General features: G+C 36.4%; 1 protein-coding gene and 1 long non-coding RNA gene across 5 annotated transcripts in view; both read left to right on the top strand.

Moving 5' to 3' along the window:
- Positions 1 to 24,053, top strand: part of LOC134754504 (uncharacterized) — a 579,708-nt gene that overhangs the window by 38,213 nt on the left and 517,442 nt on the right. The gene's annotated exons all lie outside the window — the stretch shown is intronic.
- The window catches only part of LOC134754351 (inactive ubiquitin carboxyl-terminal hydrolase MINDY-4B), a 209,799-nt gene continuing 195,358 nt past the window's right edge, over positions 9,613 to 24,053 (top strand). Inside the window, exon 1 of one of the 4 annotated variants that reach the window (XM_063690638.1) lies at positions 9,613 to 9,744. In XM_063690638.1, coding sequence (XP_063546708.1) covers positions 9,702 to 9,744 — 43 coding nt within the window. In that variant the 5' untranslated portion in view covers positions 9,613 to 9,701. Of the gene's footprint in view, positions 9,745 to 18,278; positions 18,710 to 24,053 lie in introns of those variants that run through there. The other 3 variants (XM_063690637.1, XM_063690636.1, XM_063690639.1) reach the window with 3 other exon arrangements.

Genomic DNA, 24,053 nt, shown 5'->3' with positions numbered 1-24,053 from the left:
GAATTCACCCAATGAAACTGTTTTAGAGAAATTTAATAACAATTGAATGATTAAAGTAAGCAATTATTATCTTACATTTTACTTTATTTACATGAATAATGCCAAATAACTTTAAAAACCCATTTAATGTCGTAATAACCTTTAACTGTGGCTGTACGTCTTTTTACTATGAAGGGGAGTCTTTTTGCGATAACTCAAAAAAACGGCCAAGTGCGAGTCGGACTCGCGCACGAAGGGTTCCGTAAAATTACGGAACAAAAAAACAGCAAAAAAATCACGTTTGTTGTATGGGAGCCCCATTTAAATATTTATATTATTCTGTTTTTACTATTTGTTGTTATAGCGGCAACAGAAATACATCATCTTTGAAAATTTCAACTGTCTAGCTATCACGGTTCATGAGATACAGCCTGGTGACAGACAGACGGACAGACGGACAGCGGAGTCTTAGTAATAAGGTCCCGTTTTTACCCGTTGGGTACGGAACCCTAAAAACGGCTAAACTGATCATGTTCGCTATAGTTTTTATGTAATGTCTTTCTTAAGCTCTAATTCTATGATTTTTTTTTTCATATTTTTTGGACCGTTCAAAAGGTAGAGGTAGAGGTTTTACCTTCGGAGCAATTATTTCCGAAAATATTTACTTGAAAGACCCATCCAACGATACCCCACACTGTAGGGTTGAAGCGAAAAAAAAATTACACCCCCACTTTACGCCTACCCAAAAAAAAATGTTTTTTTTTTATTTTATTGTACGACTGCCGGATTTATTGATTTATATATAGGTATATTATCCATCCCAAATTGCATGCACTTTATTCTAGCACCAATACACGTAGGGTATTGCAGCACGAAGGGCGATAATTGCTTCAAATTCGAGGCAATTATCGCCTTTGTTTATGTTTTCAGTGTATTTTATGTTTTACGTCCCTCTTAGAACCTTGTCATACGGATAATGACGTGCCAGTTATGGTATTGCTACAAGGAAAATCGCTACTACCTACAACAAATCATGTGTAAATCTTAAATTTGCATGAACCTTTTCAATATACAAAAAGCATGACAAACAATAGTTATACACCAGGCAGAATGGAATAGTAGTTACAACCAAGAGATTTACAGCCATATATCACGGCAAACAAAAGTAAACGTTCTCTTATTCTAACTAAAGCTTATTTATCCATATTGTACAATGTGTAGGTGTAAAGTATATCACTGTCCAAAAAGAGACGTTTAGACAGGCTACACGAACAGTATAAAAATTCGAAAACTATATATCGAAAGAAGCATTTGAGTTATTTATTGGTCTGTTGTAGTCGTTCTCGATGGTAGATGTGGAACTATCAGTGGCGAGGTTGGCTATAATTAGCTCCATGCGTGATTTTTTTTAAATTTTGGTAATCATAATTTATATCGTTTGAACACCGAAAAAAATAAAAATACTGTTGTAAACCTTCACATTATTTTATTAAAAGACACCCTCGGAATCAGGAAGAAAAATGAGATTTTTCTATCTAGCAGTTATTTCTTTATCTCTAACAGGCCAAGATTTAGACAAGCATAACTACACGCCATTTTGGTAAAGTTACTTCCTTTTTGAGAAAAAAAAAGCATAAGTATATATTCATAGACAGAAAAGTACTAAAGTGACGACTTGTTTTTTTTTCTTTTGTGTTGAATTTAAGCCCAACATTTATTTATTTTCATAAGAAGAAAAACCATATTTTAGTATAACATAAAATTTCTATGTAAAAAACGCTTAAGTTGACAAAAATGTTCATTCTTTTTAGTAAAAAAATATTATTAGTCTTAACTCTTAGAACCTGAAAAAACATAAGTTGCACGTCATGTTTTTTCTATCTCGTGTGACTCTGCCTTATGCTTTTTCTGCTTAGTGTCGGTTTCAAAAACAGTGAACTTGTGGTTTATTTCTTAAACATTGTTGTCAGTTATGCTATGCTTTATCACGCTAGTAGATAGTTCCCCTCCGGTCCCCTCAAGGGCAGATTTCGGGCGGTTCACTTGGCGCGCGCGCCTTGATCGGTTTATTTTAGAGGTTGCGAGTACGACACACGTATTAATACTCCTGCCTATTTTGAAAAACATGAGAAGTGTTAACTTGTATTGGTGTATCGCATTCTGTTTCGACCTTAGATTTTAATACAAAAGGAGATTTTTGCAGGTAAAAATTTTGGCTTGGTATTTGGTTTCAGTTTCAGGGTTATATTCGTCTTTTAAAAACTACCCCAGCCTGGTTCAAATACAAAACTCTTTTTTTATTTTCTCTAGATACGCCTGTTTAGTTCGAACATCTAGACATACGGCAGCGTGTCCAGCCAAGTTCAAAGAAAAAGGAACTGGCGACGCAGCAACCGTGTGTAATATTACACGAACCATTTCGAGCTACTTTTGACCCCTTCATAACTTGAATCCTATATATAACCTGCACAATCATATGAAAATTGGCACATTTATTCAAGCCCCTTAGCTTGTCTAGAATACAAAATTTGGGTTGGGTATATTTGGAGCACCTAATGTATATTTGGGCAATGTGTCATAAACGTTACTATTTAATTTTGTTATGAAGAGAAAATACCTTTTTTTCTTACGAAATGTCATGTAATAACTTGTAATTATAACAATTCAGTTGTTCCTCGTAACTTCTTCAATTTCCACCACAAAATTTTTCTAACCTCGTAATAGGGAGCGTGACCGGTGTGACATCTTAATGATTTTGGTTTTTTCGTATTCTCGAAGCAATTTTCGTAAGTCGACGATACTCGGATTTGAGCCTGGCGATGATCGTAATTGTTTTATGAATTGCGATAATGTATCCTTTGTTAATTCTTAAAGTAGTGACATTATCGATCTTTAGATTGTACCTCATTTTCATTACATTATTACCTAAAGATCTCTAAAAGCACTTTACTTAGTGGAATCTAATTGTGGTAAATTTAAGTTTTGTATTACATTATTACCCAAATATATGTAAAGGTATCTCAAATAATTAGTAATTACTTAGTGCAATCTAATTGTGGTTAATTTTAGTTTTGTGTTACATTATCACTCAAAGATCTCTAAAAGTATCACATTTGTTTTCTTTTAATAAATAATTTTGATTCCTCATCGTATTTTTATGAATTCCTTTACCGAGATAAATCATAATTTGAGTTAAGCAAAAAAAACACAAATTACCCAATTGTGCTTTTTCAGCTTCTAGATCGATTAGTAACATAAGCACAACTGTGTACTTGTGCTTTTATTTCTTAGACATCGTAGTGCAAAACTAAAACAAAAAAAATAAGTACGCACTTATGTCATTTAATGTTAGTAAAGATATTTTTATTTTATTTGTTTTAGGAGGCAGTAACTTTTTTTTCTAAATAACTTATTTAAATAAATAGATAGTCGAATAATTTACAATGCATAAAAATTCTACATTATTACTTTGTTCATTAACAAAAGTTTCAACTTTGTTCTTTGAATTTAACCTATTTGAACAGGAGCGCAAAGTTTTTTGGCTTTTTCTCGAAACTTACTTTTTGTCAGTTATGGTTTTTTCCTTAAGGCGGCAGTATGGGAGTAACATTTTTAGAAGATAACAGTACCTACCTAACTTCCACATCAACTGTTAATTGATATGAAGATTAGTATAACCGTAAGTATCTAACTTGTATTTATATACCTACGTACTTTTTCTACCTAATTATATTGTTTTATAAGCAGAGGGCGGAATTGCTGGTGGCAAAAATCAAACGTTCAGTCACCTGACTTTAACATTAACCTCTTTGATTATCTAGTTGGCCATTTGAACTCTTTGATTAGATTAAAAGTAAATTGCATGGCAGTTAACTGTCATTTCTGCCACTAGTCTTTTTGCAACTAATTCACGTTTTAAAAAAATGGTAAATCCGAAAAGAAAAACAATTAACAAATGGATAAAGAAATATCCTTGTCTTACTTACAACGAAAACAACAATATACTGCTCTAAATTATGGTTCACTTAAAGCACCTAAAAAAAATATTGCGTTGAAACTCACATAACGAGTAAAACACATTCACCTGAGTTTAAAGAGGTAAAGAACGATAATAGTTTTTATCTAGATTTAATAATATTTCTCGTTTGTTGCAACATTCCATGGGGAAAAAATAATAATCCACATTTCCGGATTTTTTTAAGGTGACTGAACTTATCGATAGCTGAAAAGTCGATAAAATTCAACGTTCCAACTCTATTAACGTTTGATTTTTGCCATGAGCAATTCCGCCCTCTGTTTAAAAGATATCCTAAGATATTGTGGGCATAGGCGATATGGGTAGCGGCCAAGTAGCGGCGCAAACTTTAGAAATGGTTTTTCCTAGCTTGATTGTAAAGTAGATAGTTGACAATATTATGTTATTTGCATTGAATCTTAAATCTGAACGTCGGTTATTATTATACTTAATCTACTTGTAGTAGGTAATCAATATACTGCTTCTCTTAACCTGATAAGATGTGTAGGTACATAATATACTTTCACATTATGAGGTATACTTACCTAAAACCTCATAGGTACTTACTTATACAGAGCTCTTTCTAATCCTAAAATAAAATTTTAAAAGGGTCAACCTATTGACACAAATATGAATAAAAATTACATTCATGATACTCATAAATTTTCTAGGGTCATAATATTAGCATGTTTTTAAGTATTCTATTCTATTCTATTTATCACAGAGTTCCTATGGCCATCTCCTGTCTCCATCATAAGATCAGTTCGTTGATACCATAATATTGCATTGTCACCCAAAACTTGCAAGATTTGACCCGTACAGTGCGTACAAACATAGTTACATACATACATTGCTTAAATAAAAGCTTCATAAAAGACAGAAGTATTGCCTCTGCCTTTGCAACTTTTGCTAAACTATAGTGTTGTTTTGATTGCACATGTTTTTCTGTATATCGGAAAGTATATGTATAAGGGTGAACTGGGTCTAATGGTAAAATTAGATAAGATATTTATATCTGTGGATTAAACAAAAGGGCAAAAGTTTGTGTGGTTCTAATCTGATTTTATCTGATGTTTACTTAAACATAATGGTAGTAGAACTGTAAATCTGAATTATCACATCTCTTATACAGTCTTACTCTTTGTTGGTATGCAGTATGAAGTTAGTTAGTTCTAAATACTTACCAGATATGCTACAAAACCACATATGTATTAATTAAAGAAAAAATACCACAATATTTTAATTATTGATTACAACCACCTCGGGAAAGACTGCTTTATTTTAGGTAGCAAGTGTTCACAAAGTTCTACAATCTACTTCTATGATTATAACATTTTAAATAATTTTCCAAGTTGCCTGTGGCTTGCTTTATTTAAAATTAGCATTGCTATGTATATGTAGTTTGAAGCGGTTATAGTATAGATTACTTCAAGTCAAGGTGACTTATCAATAAGTAAGTATAACACATAATAACTTTCACTACCAAGGCATAGCTTTTTGTTCCAATTATTTTTTTAGTTCCACTGTATAGCACTATTCTTCAGGCAGGAGTTTTTATAGGCTGTGTGTGTAATGATGTTTACTGTCCATATTAAAGTCACAACCCAATCGCATCCAGAACATTGAACTGAGCAGCCTCATATGCGTTTGAACGTTTTAATCTGCCACATCATCTATATATCATTACAGTTCCATAGTTGCTACTTAATGTTACACCGGCTACTAGCCATTGATCATATGGTACATTTACGGTATTTACCTTGCACATAGCTCCTTTTATGTCGTAGACATCATCTCTCATCACTCCGTAATTGTATTTGTGGTGTTGTTTTCTTAGAGGAACAATATGTACTTTCACGTGACTTTCACTTCAAAAGGGTTAAATTCCAGAATTCCACCGAACTTTACACTCAGTGTACGTATCTTTTATAATAATATATTTTAATTATTGTCATAACCTAAACAGGCGCGCAGCGTTGTTTGACACTCTTGGCGCCCGTTCAATTACTTATTTTGTGTTTATGTTTGTTCATTTTATATTATTATTAGGTAAGTCGTGATACAAACGTTTGAGATATAACCATTTTCAATCGCTGAATCGCGACTAAAATACATTTTAATAATACCACATTTCTCAAAATCGGTGCGTCGCAGAACAAAACAACTAATCTGCCGAAACGCGTGACGTCACGTGACGTTTCGATCAATGGCGTTGCGTTTCGCTCACCAGCTTTTCGCGGGCAAATTTTTGAACTTTTGATTTATTATTTGCATTTGTAACATGATATTACGGTAACAAATATCCAAATAAAAAATATTTGGTTCAAATATAAACTTCATGCATGAGGCTAATTATGTATAAAGTCCAGTGAAATCTGAGTCTCAAGCCTCGTAGACCGGTGTTTCCCTTGAGCCATCTATATATTATGATGTCGGTTTATCTGGGGGCCCATCTTGTAACATCTGCCGGAAATAAAATTGGATACCATTATTATTATTATTGGTAATATAGACTAACCAATGGTGGTTTCAGATACAGCATCGTCCCCTCGATATGCCGCAATGTGATGGCTTCGGCGTCATTATGTGAGCATATATTTCGTGTTGATGTTGATTTTCTCAAAAAGCGCGAAAAGTATCAATTTCGTTAAAATGGGAGGACCTGTGGCCTGTGAAGACCTGTGACCTACCAAACGAATAAGTTTTTAAAACACTGATTTAAACTTTCACGATTTTTACTCATTATTATTCACAACGACGGGACTTAATCGCGTAAAATAAGTTTTAAATTTACCTCCGACGTTTCGAGGACGGCGTTGTCCCCGTGGACTCGGAGAAGACTGGCTAAAGTTGACATCAACATCTTCTAGGCGCGCGAGTTTTTCGAACTACCCGCACTTGGTCTTGTTTATTAACTTGAACGTTGTTACGCGATTAAGTCTCGTCGTTGTGAATAACAATGAATAAGTTTTTGGCAAAAAAATTATTTTTGGTACAGGCTTTTTTCGCTGACTGTACTTTTCTTTCCATAGTCAACTAATACTTATCGAGACAATTCTAAAAACCCTAAACACAATTAGGTTGCGTTGTTTTATCACAGAGTTCCTATTACCAATTTCTAGTAGTAGTAGGTTTGTTATAACCTTGAAACCTGATCGTGTTCAAAGTCCATAACGTGACCTTTCTCACAAGTGCAAACACGACTATGATACGATATTCCATCATGGAATGCCAGTGCCTATCTTCCCGCTTCATCATCAGACCTTGAAACCTAATCGTGGTCAAAGTTTAAAGAGTTCCTATTACCAATTTCTAGTAGTAGTAGGTTTGTTATAACCTTGAAACCTGATCGTGTTCAAAGTCCATAACGTGACCTTTCTCACAAGTGCAAACACGACTATGATACGATATTCCATCATGGAATGCCAGTGCCTATCTTCCCGCTTCATCATCAGACCTTGAAACCTAATCGTGGTCAAAGTTCATTACAAGACTTTTCTAACAAATCCAAACACAGCTATGATACGATATTCCATCATGAAGTTCCAGTTCATATCTTCCGGCTCCATCATCAGATCAGTTCGACAGTACCATATTATTGTATTGTCATCAGAACTACATACAGCTGCCAATTTTCATGACGCTACAATCCTTGGAGGATGGTTAAATAAGTTACCTTAGATTCCATTACATAGTTAGGTACAGGTCGATGAAGTTCCAGTTCATATATTCTGGCTCCATCATCAGATCAGTTCGACAGTACCATATATTATTATTGTATTGTCATCAGAACTACATACAGCTGCCAATTTTCATGACGCTACGATCCTAGCAAAAGATGGTTAAATTAGATACCTTAGATTCCATTACATAGTTAGTTACATACAGGTCGACCTAATAAAAGCGTGTTAAAAAAGAATACAAACAGTCGAAATGACAACTCTCCTTTTGTTTTTAGTATGTTAAAAACGTTTTCAGTTAAGAGATAGACCTAAAAGTACTGCAGCGGTACATAATTATGTAAAATGCATTGGAGTAACTTCGAAAATAAGAAAGTCGATAGGTATTCACAAATGTTTACTTAAAGAAGCAAAATTAGGTATACTCTGGCAGGATTGGCCTTAAGCGACATGTTTATTTGCCTTCGGTTCGCTCCGGGTCGCTAGTCGTGGAACCACTTATACCGGAAACAAATTTCGAAGTTTACTGCAATTTGATGCCTCTTACGGACTTTTGGAATTTCCTCATGTTATGTTATATTCATATTCATTGTCAACCTCTGTGATCTCTTTATCTTCTTCTTCAAGTGCCTTCTCCATCCCAGAGGTTGGCGACCTTATGCCTATATGCCGTTCTATCCGTAGTCATGCGAATTAGTTTTTCTGTACTGTCCACGTCTAACCAGTCTCTTATGTTCCGTGTCCATGATATTCTCCTTCTGCCACGTCCTCGTTTCCCTTCAATCTTCCCTTCAATTATTAGTTTTAACAAGTCGTATTTTGAGTTTCTATATATATGTCCGAAATATGAAGCTTTCCTTTCTTTAATAGTCGTTACGACTTCCACCTTTTTCTTCATTAATAACATGACTCTTTCGTTACTAACTTTGTCGGTCCATTTTATCTTAAGCATTCTACGATAGATCCACATTTCAAAAGCCTGTAATTTACTGATCAAATTTTTCCTTAGCGACCAGCTTTCGGAGCCATACATGAGGATTGGAAGAATATAGCATTTCACCATTCGCCACCTTAAGTGTAAATTAATCTTCCTGTTCGTCAACATTTTCTTCATATTTTGAAAGGCACTCTTGGCAATACCAATTCTGGTTTTAATCTCCTGCTCAGGGTCCCACGTTTCATTAAGCCAGCAGCCGAGGTATTTGTATTTTCTAACTCTCTCTATGGATTCTTATATATATTATTGTTGATTATTGTATGTAATTTCTTTGGTTATGACTTACGAGTCTAAACAAGAACTCTCCACTCACCGAACAATTAGTCAATGTTACACCAAAGCACCTAAAAGTCTCGTTTAAATATTACATACTATATCATGAATGTATTCTTTTTTATATTTGGCAGTTGTCTAAATTTACATGTACCTAATTTAATATTAAGTATATGAAATTAATTGTAATTAACCATTCGATTATAAATAACTTAGTATCATAGAAATGACTTCAAAATACTATCTATCAATGAATTTATTTATAAATATAAAGCACGACACTTTTGATAACATTATATTATTAACTTTTAATTCAGTTAACCTAAGTACATACAGACAGAATTTCGTTCTTAATTCGTTATTATATTTTTTGTTATATTTATGTAGTCTAGCATACTCACTGATATTATGCATTCACCCTAGTGTAACACCAGTAAATTCAGTATTATTACACCTTCACATGCAAGCACTTTGAATCACACACCTACGCTAGTATCACGTGCAGTTAGATTGCACATTTATGTGCGGTTAGAAACCGTTTTAGTTTATGAAGTAAATATAATTACAAAGATAACCGTTATAATAAAACCGTAATAAAACCGTTTTAGTTTATGAAGTAAATATAATCGTTAGTAGAAGAATTTTATCAGTGAATTAATAATAATTATTGATTATTACTTATTTGAACAATCTTTCAAATGTGTTTAGTGGCATTAAAAGGCTCGGAAAAATAAAATTATTTCAATAACTTAGAAGCATGCTTCCGGGAAAACGACACACTTCCGCCATACTTAATGAAGGTAAATGAATTAGCATGAAAAATAGCAACTATTCACTATTCAGCAACATAATTACTTTTTAGAAAAACAATCACTTCTACATCATTAGTTAGAGACCAACTGTTTAATTATATGAATTACACAAATTTATAATCTTTAGTAATGGGATATAAAAAAAAACCGGCCAAGTGCGAGTCGGACTCGCACACCGAGGGTTCCGTACTTTTTAATATTTGTTGTTATAACGGCAACGGAAATACATCATCTGTGAGAATTTCAACTGTCTAGCTATCACGGTTCATGAGATACAGCCTGGTGACAGACAGACAGACGAACAGCGCAGTCTTAGTAATAGGGTCCCGTTTTTACCCTTTGGGTACGGAACCCTAAAAACAACCCTATATTACTGGCACTGTTGTCTGATATAACGAGTTTGAAGTGACGTTCAAATTACCTTCATTATTTCGTAATCTCATACTTTTTTATGGACAACCATGATCTTATCAATAGTTTACTTAAAACTTGAATAAATATTAATTTCTGGTTATAAATATTAATATTTCACTAAAACAACCATCGTAAATATGTTAGGTTATTTGTCTAATGCTAACAAAAACAGCCATATTTGTTTACATTATTTGGCATTTCTATTGTATAGGTACTACACTCCAGTTTTTAACCGACTTCAAGATTTCAAAAGGAGGTTCTCAATTCGGTTGTATGTTTTTTTTTTAGGTTTGTTACTCCATAACTCCGTTATTTCTGGACCGATTTTGAAAATTCTTTTTTTGATTGTAAGTATATATATACAGATTGGTCCCGTTTTTGTCAAAACGCAGTTCTGATGATGGGATCCATGAGGAACCAAGGGAACTCCTCAAATGTTAAAGGAATACATATAGTGATTTTAGTATTTTCATCAACAAATCAAGCATTTACATTTAAAAAAGTGACATTTGATGAAGTGGAACTGCTGATGATGATCAGAACGGAACTCTGCAATGAGGCATAGTTCACGTTTGGCGATTTGTCCTCTTCGTTATGTTTGTTGAGCAAGTTAGGTTTTCAAGACGCATTTTTGTCAAGCTCGAGTTCTGATGCCATGGATCCATGAGGAATCTAGGGAACTCCTCAAATGTGAAAGGCATACATATAGTGATTTTTGTATTTTCATCAACAAATCCAGCATTTCCATTTAAAAAAGTGACATTTGATGAAGTGGAGCTGCTTATGATGATCAGAAATATCAGAATGGAACTCTTTAATGACGCATAGTTCAAATTTGTCGATTTGTCTTCTTTTTTATGTTTGTTAAGCAAGTTAAGTTTTAAAGACACATTTTCGTCAAGCTCGAGTTCTGAGGATGGGACGGAACTCCTCAAATGTAAAAGGGAGGTCTACCCTCTGATTCCAAAGAGCAAGTACCTACGTGTTAAAAAAACGCTAGCTATTTATTTAATCTAAAAATTTAAAAAACTGTGCAAAGCGTACCTAAAAGTGCAGGAAACATCCAAGAAACCATCACTCGACAAATGAATACAAAGAAGAACACTTGGTGAGATGTTTTACGCGTTAAAATTTCATAAAACCAAAACAAAAGTTCAGTTCCCCTATTTTATATTGCACGCACACATACAAACATTTCAAATTAACAGCAATATTGTCAAATATAGTAAAATAAAAAGGGGTAAACTTATTTTGAAACTAAATCAAGTCAGTAGCACCGGTGAAACTGTCAATGTCAACTGTCACTACTGCCACCGTACAAACAAAGTGACAGCAGAACAGAATCACACCGTTCAGAAATTTAGCATTTAGATACGTTCGAAAAGACAACTTTACAACAAAATGTCGGAATTGAAAAATATTAAATGTTTTAAATGCAACAAGGAAACAGAAACTAAAGATTACTTAAAATGCAAAGATTGTTCAATGGAATATGAAATCAATTGCGTGAATGTCACTATCAAACGTTTTGATTTAATGACAAAACTTCAAAAAACATCGTGGAACTGGCCTTCATGTCGTCCTTAACCAAACCAAATCCAAAAAAGGTCGTTTCTACAACAGTGTCCTTGAGAAAAAGACCTGTTCGCGTACTAAAAGCTACTACACCTGCTCCAAAATTAGAAGAAAAAATGGACAGTGAAACTGATAGCCAGCAAGAGGAAGAGCATGCCCAATCACTATCCGATATACAATCCGGTGACACAACATACAATGAAACTGATAGCCAGCTCGACGACTCCCAGTCATCATCATCATCGTCTGCTATGAAAAATTTCAACGAAACATTTCGCAGTACTCACAGTTTACCAAACATTTCGACGACTGATGCTCAGGCCATTGAAGACTTTAACTTAGAAATAACAAATCTGTCATGTCAGCTTGCCAGTGCACACGAGGAAATAGCTCGTTTAAACACCGAGGTAAATGGGCTCAACAAACTACTTACAGAAAAACAAAAGAAAATTGATACATACAAAAAGCTCTCATCAGATACTGGATCTTGTAAAAAGTCTACTCCCGTAAAAAAATCCGTAGCCGAACAAAGTCCAAAAACTCCTAAAGGGATCACTAGTCGTGTGAAAAGTATAAAAGATACTACGAGTCCTCAAGCTCAACCTGAAATACAAGTAAAGCAGGATGCTTCCACCAGTCCCATAAAATCGACTGCGGAAACACCTCAGAACAAAAGCAATATTCAGATATCGAATATAGCTGGAAATGATAAAATTATGATATTAGCAGACAATCAAGGGAAAGGAATCAATTTAAAAGTGGAAAAATTACTGCCTTGGGTGAGACTTGAACTCACGGCCTCTGGAGTTCAAGTCTCACCCAAGGCAGTAATTTTTCCTCTTTTAAATTTATTCTAAGCTTAATAGCATCGATCGCAGACGTTTCTGCTTGTTAAAAATTAATCAAGGGAAAAGAGTTGTACAAAATCTAAAAAAAAAAACAAAAGAAAACTTACAATTCAAAACATCTTCGATATTCAAGCGATCAAGAAAACAGATGCGAATACGGAAGAAGTGTTTAAATCGTGCGAAAGCATGTGTAAGGATTTGACGTACAAAGATCACGTGGTCCTCATGATTGGAAGAAATGACAGAAACCCATTCAAGATTCTGACAGAATTAAGTGCAGCACTAAAAAATTTAAACCATTGCAATGTGTTTGTCGTCAATGTAACTCATAATAAGCACTTAAACGAATACAAACTAAACGATAATCTAAAACTTGTAACCCAAAACTTTCCAAATTGTGTTTTTGTTGAAACAAACTATAATGTTGTAGATGGTTTAATACACGAAATAAACAAACTTGAATATCGTAGGAAATTCTTAACATTTAAGAGACCAATCACTCATACGAATACGCAGCAGACAAAATCGGGATCACTTGTCAATGAAGAAGTTAGTATCAAGGAAATGATAGATAAAAGCAAAATAACATACTATTTTAAATAAGCTCCGACCACTACTCCGAAAATCAAAAACAACGAAGCTCAGAAAACGAACGTCCCTCCATGCATCCTGAAACCCACTACAGAGGATAATCAAGGTATAATTTTGTCTGATGCTCCTATAGCAGAAAATAGTTTTTTTCGTGAATAATGTTACAGTATTTCATCAGAATATTTGTGGCCTTCTTGGCAAAAAAGAACCTTTAGAAATTTGTTTACATGAGTTTAGAGATAGAAACATAGATATTGATGTAATTTGTTTATCGGAGACTTTTATTAAATCTGGCGAAGAGAAAAATATCTACATTAAAGGTTACAAAGTGTGTTTATATTTTTCAAGAACTCAGCAAAAGTGAGGTGGAGTACTATGTAAAAATCATATAGAATATAAGGAACTTTCATAATTTTAAATGACATAGCTACTGATTTTATTTTCGAATGTTGCGGTATTGAAATATATTACAAAAACGCGTGTCGAAAAAAATAATAATTACGGGCGATTTTAATATAAATACTCTCCATGACACAGTACATACTCGAGAACTACATTCTATTTTGCAAAACTATAATTTTCGTCTACACATTAATACACCTACTAGATTAAAGTCTTGTATTGATCACTTTGTTAGCAACATACCAAACGCGATTGCTGTAGTTCACCCTCTATGCCTCTCTGATCACAATACAGGCCAAACTTTGTCTTTTGAGTCAGAAAATAAGTGTCAACCAATCCGATACTGGTATTTAAATAAACGAGACGTATGTGAGGAAATCATTCGTAAATTCATTGGGTGTATTGAAAATTTAAAATGGTCCAATGTGTATGAATGCACAGATATGAATGAGGCATTTGATGCATTTCACGATACATTCTTATTATTCTATGATCTCTGTTTTCCAATAAAAAGAATACAAAAGACAAAAATCAAAAACTAATTTATCAACAATACTCTAAAGTTTTAAGATCATGCATTATACTGTCGAAAAAAAGTAGAAATCTTCACTATCTGTGTAACTCTACAAATAAATGCAAAGCATCCTCGGATATTATTCAAAACAAAACACAAAAAGTTTCTAAACAAATAGAAACAATAAAAAGTCTAAACCACAAAGGAAATACAGTTACATGTAAAGAAGATATTGCAGATATATTTAACAGCTATTTTGTTAACTTAACAGGGAATGAATATGACTATAAAAACTATAATTTGAAACAGAAAACCTGTCAGTCAATAATTTTCTTATATCCATGTGACGAAAACGAGGTAATAAAAATAATTAAATCTCTAAGTAATACGAACTCTGTTGGTCACGATACAATAACAACACACGTATTACAAAAATGCGCAGACAAAGTTGCACGAATATTGTGTCACTTAATAAACTTAACATTCTCACTGGGAGTTTTTCCAGATAAACTGAAAAAGGCTATTGTGAAACCCATGTACAAAAAAAAAGTAAAGAGGAAGTTAGTAATTACCGTCCGATAGCATTATTGTCAGTATTCTCAAAATTTTTTGAAAGGGCAATGTACATACGAATACAAACTTCTGTAACAAATTCAAAATTATAATAGAGAACCAAAATGGTTTTCAAAAAGATAAATCAACTTCACTAGCGGCGTTTAACTTGGTAAGAAAGATCACGGAAGAAATTGACAAAAAAAACCCTGTTGTAACCCTGTTTTTCGATATGACTAAGGCGTTCGATTTCGTCTCACACGAACGCCTATTACAAAAGTGTGAAGCATACGGGCTCAGAGGACCGGCCATCGATTGGATAGCTAGTTACCTCACTAATAAATAATAAATAATTGGCGTTAGTATTAGAATTTATATTTAGAAATTTTTTTTTCGCATCGCATTGCACCCACCTTAACAATTTCTGTTTGGCCCAGTGGTTGACTGGTAGAGAATGCCTCAAGGCATTAAGTCCGCCTTTTGTACTTGTTCTTGTGCAATAAAGTTTAAAATAAATAAATAAATAATAAATAATAGAAGACAATGTGTGGAATTAGAAAGTATTACGGAGAATAACGTTTTGAACTTTACTAGATCGTCAGATAAATTGATAAATGCCGGAGTACCTCAAGGAAGCGTTTTAGGACCCCTTTTGTTTCTCCTCTATATAAATGATTTACCTATGGCTACAAAATATGAATGCATACTCTTCGCTGACGACGTATCAGTGGTAATACCTTGTGTAAATGTTGAGACATATAACACCGAAATTAATAACACAGTTTGTGACATAATACTTTGGATGAAACAAAATAATTTACAAGCAAACTTAGAGAAAACAAATTTTATAAATTTTTATAATATAAAAAAACGTATTAACATTAATATTAATTATAATAATGATAGAATACATGAAACAGATAACATCAAATTTTTAGGAATAATATTGGATAGACATTGTAATTGGACAAAACAAGTAGATAGGAAATGCTGCCAAATAAATCGTTTCGTTTATGTACTAAAACAACTCGCAACATTGGTCAATTAATCGACAGCCCTCACAGCATATCATGGGTATGTCGCATCTGTGCTCAGATATGGTATACTCCTATGGGGAAACTCAACTGAGATAAAAAGGGTTTTCGCGAGTCAAAAGAAATGCATCCGAGCTATCTGTAAAAAAACACCTTATACTCCATGTAAACCTTTATTCATTGATCTGAAATTGTTAACGTTGCCATCACTGTATATCTTGGAATCTTGCAAGTTCGTTAAATTACATCCAGAGCTGTTTACAAAATTGGAAAATATTTTTAATTTTAATAGTAGGTATCCGAATAGACTTGTAAGAACAACAAAATATAATACCACATTATGTAATCGAAACTGTTATTTAATGTGTATGAAAAATTTATAATAAGTTACCTAGTGATATTAAGGAATGTTAATGATGTTTTTAAAGAAACTACAGCAATGGCTAGTGCAGAATTCTTTCTATTCGATCCAAGAATATTTTAACAATTGATATATCAATTTGTAGTTTTAATTTAAATAATGTTTCATATTTAGATTTTGTTTAATATAACTTGCATGTTGTAAATTTTAATTTGTTATGTACATATAATTATAGTTTAGTATTAAGTAATATTGTTTGCACGCCAGTGTTGGCGAGATATGAGCGCACCTCTACTTATTGTAAACTATGTTAACACCTGTATATAATGTCTCTAGCAAATAAAAAATTCATTCATTCATATATATAGTGATTTTTGTATTTTCATCAACAAATCCAGCATTTACATAAAATAGTCATTTGATGAAGTGGAACTTTTTTGAACTGCGATCCTCACAGAACCGAACTGCTATCAGAAAAGTGGGTTAGGTTAGGTTAGAACTGTAACCCTTACAGAAACGAAATGCTATCAGAATATTGGATTAGGTTAGGTTAGAACTGTGACCCTTACAGAAACGAAATGCTACTAGAAAAGTGGGTGGTTTTGGTTTTACCTCCTTTTAATTAGGCAAACGGTGCTGTCTTTTTCATTTCATTGTCTGGAGTGCACTATCAACAATAAGTAACCTCTCAACGGCATCCCCCATTGAAGTCGGTTTTTTTTCTTATAAATCATGTACTTAAAATTACATAAAAATAAAATCCAATTGGTGGTACGCCAGAAGTCTTCAGATATATCTGAGCGGCCCGTCCTTCTTGCTCAAATTATATCTGAGCATGCACTCTTAACGCCTTGAAAATACCGACATGTTCGTTCGTCGTTTTGAGAGCATCTTGCCCTCAATATATAGATATCTGACGATTACTGTAGGTAAAAATAAAAATAGAGATTACCCAAACCAACAACAAAATGCCGTAAATAGTTACTATCTATATATATCTATATATATATATAAATGCACGTGTCCTGACTGATTGACTGACTGACTGACTCATCAACGCAGAGCCGAAACTAGAAAGTTGAAATTTGCACACCAAGTTACATTTAAAATGTATACAAGAAATAAGAAGGGATTTTGAGAAATTCAACCCCTAAGGGGGTTAAAAATGGGATGAAAGTTTGTATAGGATTCAAGATTTATTTTAAGATAGGAATTTGAAACTTCGGGAAAAGATATATTATTAAAATTAAAGAATACTAATTTCAGCGTTTTGGAAAATTCATCCCCTAAGGTGGTGAAAAAGGGGTTGAAAGTTTGTATGGAGGTCTACCATTTTTTGAGTGCAGGACTTCTTTGTATAAAGGCATATTATTAGAATACATGAATAGTAGATTGTGTTACAAGGGAGCAAAATGACATATTTACGGCGAGGGCGTACATTACATTGAATCCTAAACAAAGCGAAGGATTCTCTAAAGTAGAATCCTGAGCGTAGTTAAATATATATAAATTATCTATTATTTCATTGATTCCATATTTGTAATGGTATTGTATAATTTTTAGTTATTTTATTGCTTGTAAAAAATTGGAATGTAAAAGTGCCCCTGTGGCCTATTTGCTGAATAAATGTTTAAGTTGAATGTAATAACTACATTAAAATAAATGTCTAGCGGGGCGGAAAATCATGAAGTGCCAAATATCTAACTTCGTTGGATTTTAGGAGTGCCTTTTGGCAGATCCCTTTAGCTGATAAGGCCAGTTGTGAGAAAACCGCCTTTATCGTACCGCAAAGGGTTTTTTTTTAGTTCGTTCGCCTTCCTTTTGGTTTAACCAATGCTGCGTCCGAGATGCAGAGGCTCACTGACATGATTGTCAATTTCGAATATACCCCTGAGTCTGACGATTTTATCTTCGGCTATGTTGATGATTTGATCTTGGTGTCTCGTGATTTCGATAGTCATATACAATATTTTTTAGTGGTGTTCGCGTTCTGCACCCCTGTCTTGTGAGCAAAAATCTTCCTATTGCATCAAGTTTAGGTATATAGTATTCAGGCCAATGATTGGAAAAAAAAGGTCAAAATATAACGAAAACCACTACGGCTAACAGGTAATGGACCAATTAAGTCAATAGAAAGAAGATTCATTGGAGCAGCAACAGGACGAGGGCACAAACGAAGAAAAACCAGAGGAATTCCAAAACTCAATTCCTAAAATAAATGCATGTGTTTTTATTGAAGGCAACTTCAAAATCGAATCCAAGTAATAGATGCATGCCCTTGACACTTATAGCGGAGCGTGCAGCACGAAGGCAATTACTTGTAATGTAGTTCACATTTCACACTTCGACGCAGTTAGAAATCACTTTCCCACAGATAGGTACACCCGAACTGTTTAGAACGAACTCTGCGTTGCTTCACCATAAATAATCCATGTTCCCAGTTTCGCGATAAATAACGTCACCATTTACTTTTTAAATCAGGTCCTTGCACATATAATAGACGTGGTACCTAGTTTGCTCGAACATTTCAACACATTTTGAAACTCAACTAAAAGAAAACTAAGGAGACCAGTCAAAGTTTGGACCCACGCATACAATTGAATAATTTCTTGCGAAATGATACGAAAGAGTGCTCTGGGTACATCACAGGAAGAGTGTTTTGGTATTTTTTTTATTCAATCTTCTTCTATATGAATCATATTCCTAAGCTAAAATATTTTATTATAATAGTAATCATTACAGTGACCAATTTTTTGTATTATAATTTGTTTTTCTTGTGTTAAGTAACATCCATCATATCCATTAATATATCAGGAGGAATTAGATTAAGCATTATATATTTCAGTAAAAAAAACATCTTCAAAACCATAAAAATTCTCGTGATGGTTGAATAATTTGTTATGACTTATAAAATATATTACCTATAACAATAATTAGTCTTCAGTCCTTTAGTGTCAAATCGACAAAGTGGGACACTTCCTAACATTTAATAAAGAAAACTAAACTTTATCTTTTGTCATAAAAATGATTTAATATTTGGTATTTGCGTACTTTTAACATGCGATAAGTATGCTCAACGAGCAATCGTGATAGCGTAATCGTATGATTATAATGAAAACGCATATGACAATTGTATCTTATATAAAATTAAAATAAAGTTATTTGTTTTACAAGGGGGGGCAAAGTTGTTGTTTAACCACTCGTGCTTTTAATACCCGAACAAGCGAAAGACTCTAAATTGATGGGTGGTTCGAAAAGTGGAATCTTGAGCGTTGCGAGGGTTTCAGACACGAGAGTTAGATGTTGCTTCCCGGACTTTTGATATATACGGCAGTAATATAGTCTGCAGTAATGCCGTGCAGCAATACTGTATCAGTAATTCTGGTGCAGTCTGAATCCGAGCACCATCTTTGCTTTTTAAGTAAGTTTTCGCCATGTTGTGTTGTCTATCCGTATCCGTTTATTAAGTTGCAGTCTGGCATGGGTGTATACACGATGGAATTTTTAAATAAATATACTAAAACCAGCCGTTTCCCTTAAAATCGTGAGTTATTTTTATTTACTTCGCTACATATAAAATTAGCTTTCGATTCTCCGCCATTTCTTTATCTTAAAAAAATTGGAATAGCCTATATGCTATGCCTTTAAAGGGTGATACCACTCTGTAAAAAAATTTGACTGCGCCAAATAATGAAATTTGTATGCAACATTACAGTCACGAAAATCGATACAGCTAAGTTTTTAGCATTTTAAAAGTGATACTTTTATTCTATCGCCTCAAATTTTTTGGTCTGTCTTGAGCATGTCGCATTACAGAATTACAGCATTAGTAAAATTTTACTTTATTTCTAGTTCTTAGAGTACATAGTCTATACTTAATTCACGAAGGCTGATATTTACTTGTAATTTCATACAAAATTTTAAGGACAGTAGACCTTATTAACCTTAAATACGCTAAGGTTTAATACGTCAAACTCTACGGTGAATGGCAAATAGTCATATCATAATAGGAAGTTTACAGTCACATACGATTTTTTGTTTACGGACGTCACGATTCCGTCATACAATACCCAACGGTTGGCTACTCGCAAGCGTGTCGACGTCTCAAAAAGCCCAGTGTAATGTGACCGCTAGATCCGCAACAACCTATGTGTAATCGGAGAGCTTCCTTATAACGGTTCCTTTAGTCCTTGACTCGCTTATGATAATAATAATAATAATAAGCCCCCAGGGCAGCTTGTGGCGAGCTGAATGGGAAGTGACGTTTCTTGGGTCCCATACCCCCGAGAGTCGGTCAGGCCCCTCCCTCCGGTTTGCCTTCATTGGCCGGCTGGAGTGAACACTGAGCAGGGCCGCAGGACTCTCACCTCTGGCTTGCCTTTACCGGCCGTCCAGAGTGGGGTGTCAGAGCTATATGCTCGCAGGGTGGAAGTGAAATATGCATAAGACGCGAGTTGGCACATTGGCTGTGAGTGTTTACAGCCACTGGGTAGAAAGCGGTGCACACCTCTCCACACCCTGAGCCACTCACGCGATGTTGCCCCCTTGTCGCTCCGTGCGAGCGGCCGTTTTCGAGTGGGTTGGCGAGTCACCACCTGTCCATTTTTTTCGTGTTTTTAAACATAGATTGGGGCAGGTGCCATAATATTTCCATAGACCCGGTAACCAGTACACTAACATCTCAACACAATAGCCTAGTTTATTTTGTTTCTTATCATTGCAATAGTCCTGCACTAACCGGGGCTTGTCCTTGGGTGCACTACTATAGTGCATACAGGGATAATCGTCGGTTGGTGTCACATCACCTTTTAGAGTAAATTGTCTTTTTACAAGGGGCTCTGCGTGTTGGCTTCGGCCCCACGCACGCCTTCCAAATGTCTGGGACCCCATGGTCCCGAGATTATGTAAAGGACGAACATAATAATAATAACCGCTGACATTGACACACGCGTCAAGAAATTTTCTTCGCTATTTTATTTATTTTTATAGTATTTTTATCGCCGTTCTTGGTTTTACAAGCAGTTTTTTGTGTATTTTTATTCCTATGAAAGAATATATACTTAACATCGAACATGTGTTCAAGAACAACTGCAGCAAAATACACCGATATGATATATGTATGACCTGTCAAACTGCGATGATTTTTTTTTGAAATAGTGAAGATGATCACGAGATCGCGCACGAAAGCGGCACAAAGCGCACGACCACCACCCTGCCCCGCCCACAGCTCCCGCTGCCGGTGGTATAGTGCGTCGCATGAGATGCTCTCAATCCATTAATGAGAATGTCATGCGCGCCTATTATGGGGCTACAGAGGGGGGAACACAGCTATCCGCGTATCGTTCAAGAATACTGCCACTGTTTCAGGCTCTTGAACCCACCATCACCGTGTCGGAGCAACGATTATCGGATCAGGTGCGCGTCATTCAGCGGCTAAAGCGTTTGGATGATGCGACACTTGATCGGCTTCGCCTGGAGGCTCTCTCTGCTCACGCAGCCTCCGCCTCGGTGCGAGATCTGCCCGCCATGTCGCCGGATCCGGTGCCCGCACCCGACCTGGCACCGGGGGCGCCGCGGGTTGATTTTAGTACTGACGAGGGGGATTTTGCGAGACAGAGCGTGAGTACATCTGCCAATGAGCAACTGAGGAGGACTTTGGAAGAGGCGATTACGCAGTATCGCGCCACAACCAACTCTAGGACACGATTACTACGTCTGCCTATAAATAGACGCAATCTAGCGCTAGTGGGAGCCCTAAACGCTTTACTAGAGCCACATTTACGGACTAGTAAAGATTTAGATGATACGCACTCGATCATGTACTGCGGAGCCATCGCGGCGTGCCGTGTTGCTCGAGTCAAGTTTCCGGACGCTGAACGTGCACCTAGGACCGCCGGAGGTGTCCCTGCATGGCAAGCGCGGATCGAGCGACGTATCAGCTCGTTTAGAACTCTCATTGCAAAGCTGATCTGCTTTAGGGGGGACAACAACCGCCCCCGAGTAATGCGCTTTGTGAACCAGGCGTTCGCGGGGACGGATGTCAGACTACATGGCCAATGTCACAGAGCGCATCGACTTTCTAAAGCAGAGAGTCTATGCATGGGCAAACCGTATTCGCCGCTACAGAAAGCGTGTGGATCGATTCCAGCAGAATCGTCTTTTTCAAAGTGACCAAAGGAAGGTGTACCGAAGGTGGGAGGAAGCCGACTCTCGTGTGTCCGACGTGCGGCTGCCGGATGCTACTGCCATGACTGATTTCTGGCGTAGCATCTGGTCAGTGCCTGTGGAACACACGGAGGGCGGTTGGATAGACGTTGTCGAACGTGAGTGCGAGAACATCGAACCTATGGGGGCTATCACCATCAGCCCCGACGACGTAAGTTGTGCCATCCGTACGGCCCAGAACTGGAAAAGTCCTGGACCGGACGGATTGCACAACTTCTGGCTAAAATGGTTTCGATGCTCGCACGCACGGTTGGCAACGCAGTTCCAACAAGCCCTAGAGCTCGGTTCCCTCCCACCTTCCCTAACAACTGGTGTAACCTTCCTGCTCTACAAGTCCAGTAGTACCACGGAAGCGAAGAACTACAGACCAATCACGTGCTTGCCTACACTTTACAAGCTCCTTACATCCATTTTGAGAGCAAAAATTAACGCGCACATTGTCCAACATTTTGGCCTCCGCTCAAAATGGATGTAGGGTTGGGTCCCGTGGTACTAAAGAGCTCCTCCTCATAGACATGACCATACGCCAGCAAGTTCGGCGGAACAGGGGGGCCCTCTCTGCCGCCTGGATTGACTATAAGAAGGCCTATGATTCGGTGCCTCACTCATGGCTGAGAAGGGTATTGGAGCTGTATAAACTTGATACAGCTTTAATATCCTTCCTAAGTGCGTGTATGAGACAGTGGATCACAGTCCTTCGTCAACCAGAAGGTGGGGATGACCGCCCTGTCCCGCAGGACTTTATAAGGATCGAGCGAGGAATATTTTAGGGTGACAGTCTGAGTCCCCTGTGGTTCTGCCTAGCTCTGAATCCCCTCAGCACCCTGCTGAAGGATTCAGGGTTAGGTTGCCAGCTTCGGAGAGAGGATGAATTCATTTCTCACCTCCTGTACATGGATGACCTCAAGCTATTTGCGCCAAATAACCAAGACTTGATGGTGATATTGAAAACCACAGAAGTTTTCAGTACCGCCATCAGAATGGAGTTTGGTGTCGATAAGTGTGCGGTTATGCATGTACAGCTGGGGGAGGTTGTAAATTCAACAAATTTACAACTTTCTGAGACAATGTCTTTCAGATCTATCTCTGAATCAGAAACCTATAAATACCTTGGTATGTCACAGTCGTTGGGTATTGAGGGCGAGGGTATTAGACGGTCGGTGAAGGAGCGCTTTTTCAGTCGGCTCACAAAAGTCCATAACAGTCTTTTGTCAGGAGGCAACAAAGTGCGTGCCTTCAACGCCTGGGTAATGCCCATACTCATATACTCCTTTGGCATACTAAGGTGGACTCAGACCGAGCTGGACGCCCTGGATCGGAGGGTCAGTCTAATGCTCACCACACACCGTATGCTACACCCACGCTCGTCAGTTATGAGATTGTACATCTCACGGAAGTGTGGAGGTCGAGGCTTCCTTAACGCCAAAGATCTCCACAACCGCGAGGTGTGCAATCTCAGGAATTATTTCCTTAACAACGAGTGTGGTATGCATCGTGATGTGGTGGCAGTGGACAGGAGCTTCACGCCGCTCTCCTTGGCAAACGAGAACTGGCACAAACCTGTGGTACAAAGTACTGCGGGCCGCAGGGCGGTATGGGGGAGTAAGGTGCTACAAGAGCGGTTCTACAAGGCCCTCATGGTACCCGATGACCTGCTCGCGTCGGTGAACTGGTTACGATTCGGGGACCTCTTCGGAGAAACCGAGGGTTTTGCCTGTGCAATTGCGGACGAAGTTATGATGACGAACAACTATCGGAAATATATCCTGAAGGACGGTACG

Source organism: Cydia strobilella, chromosome Z, assembly GCF_947568885.1.
Source record: "Cydia strobilella chromosome Z, ilCydStro3.1, whole genome shotgun sequence".
NCBI classification, from domain to species: Eukaryota; Metazoa; Arthropoda; class Insecta; order Lepidoptera; family Tortricidae; genus Cydia; species Cydia strobilella.
Note: the sequence above shows the minus strand (reverse complement) of the source record. Positions and strands in the feature narration are given on the sequence as shown.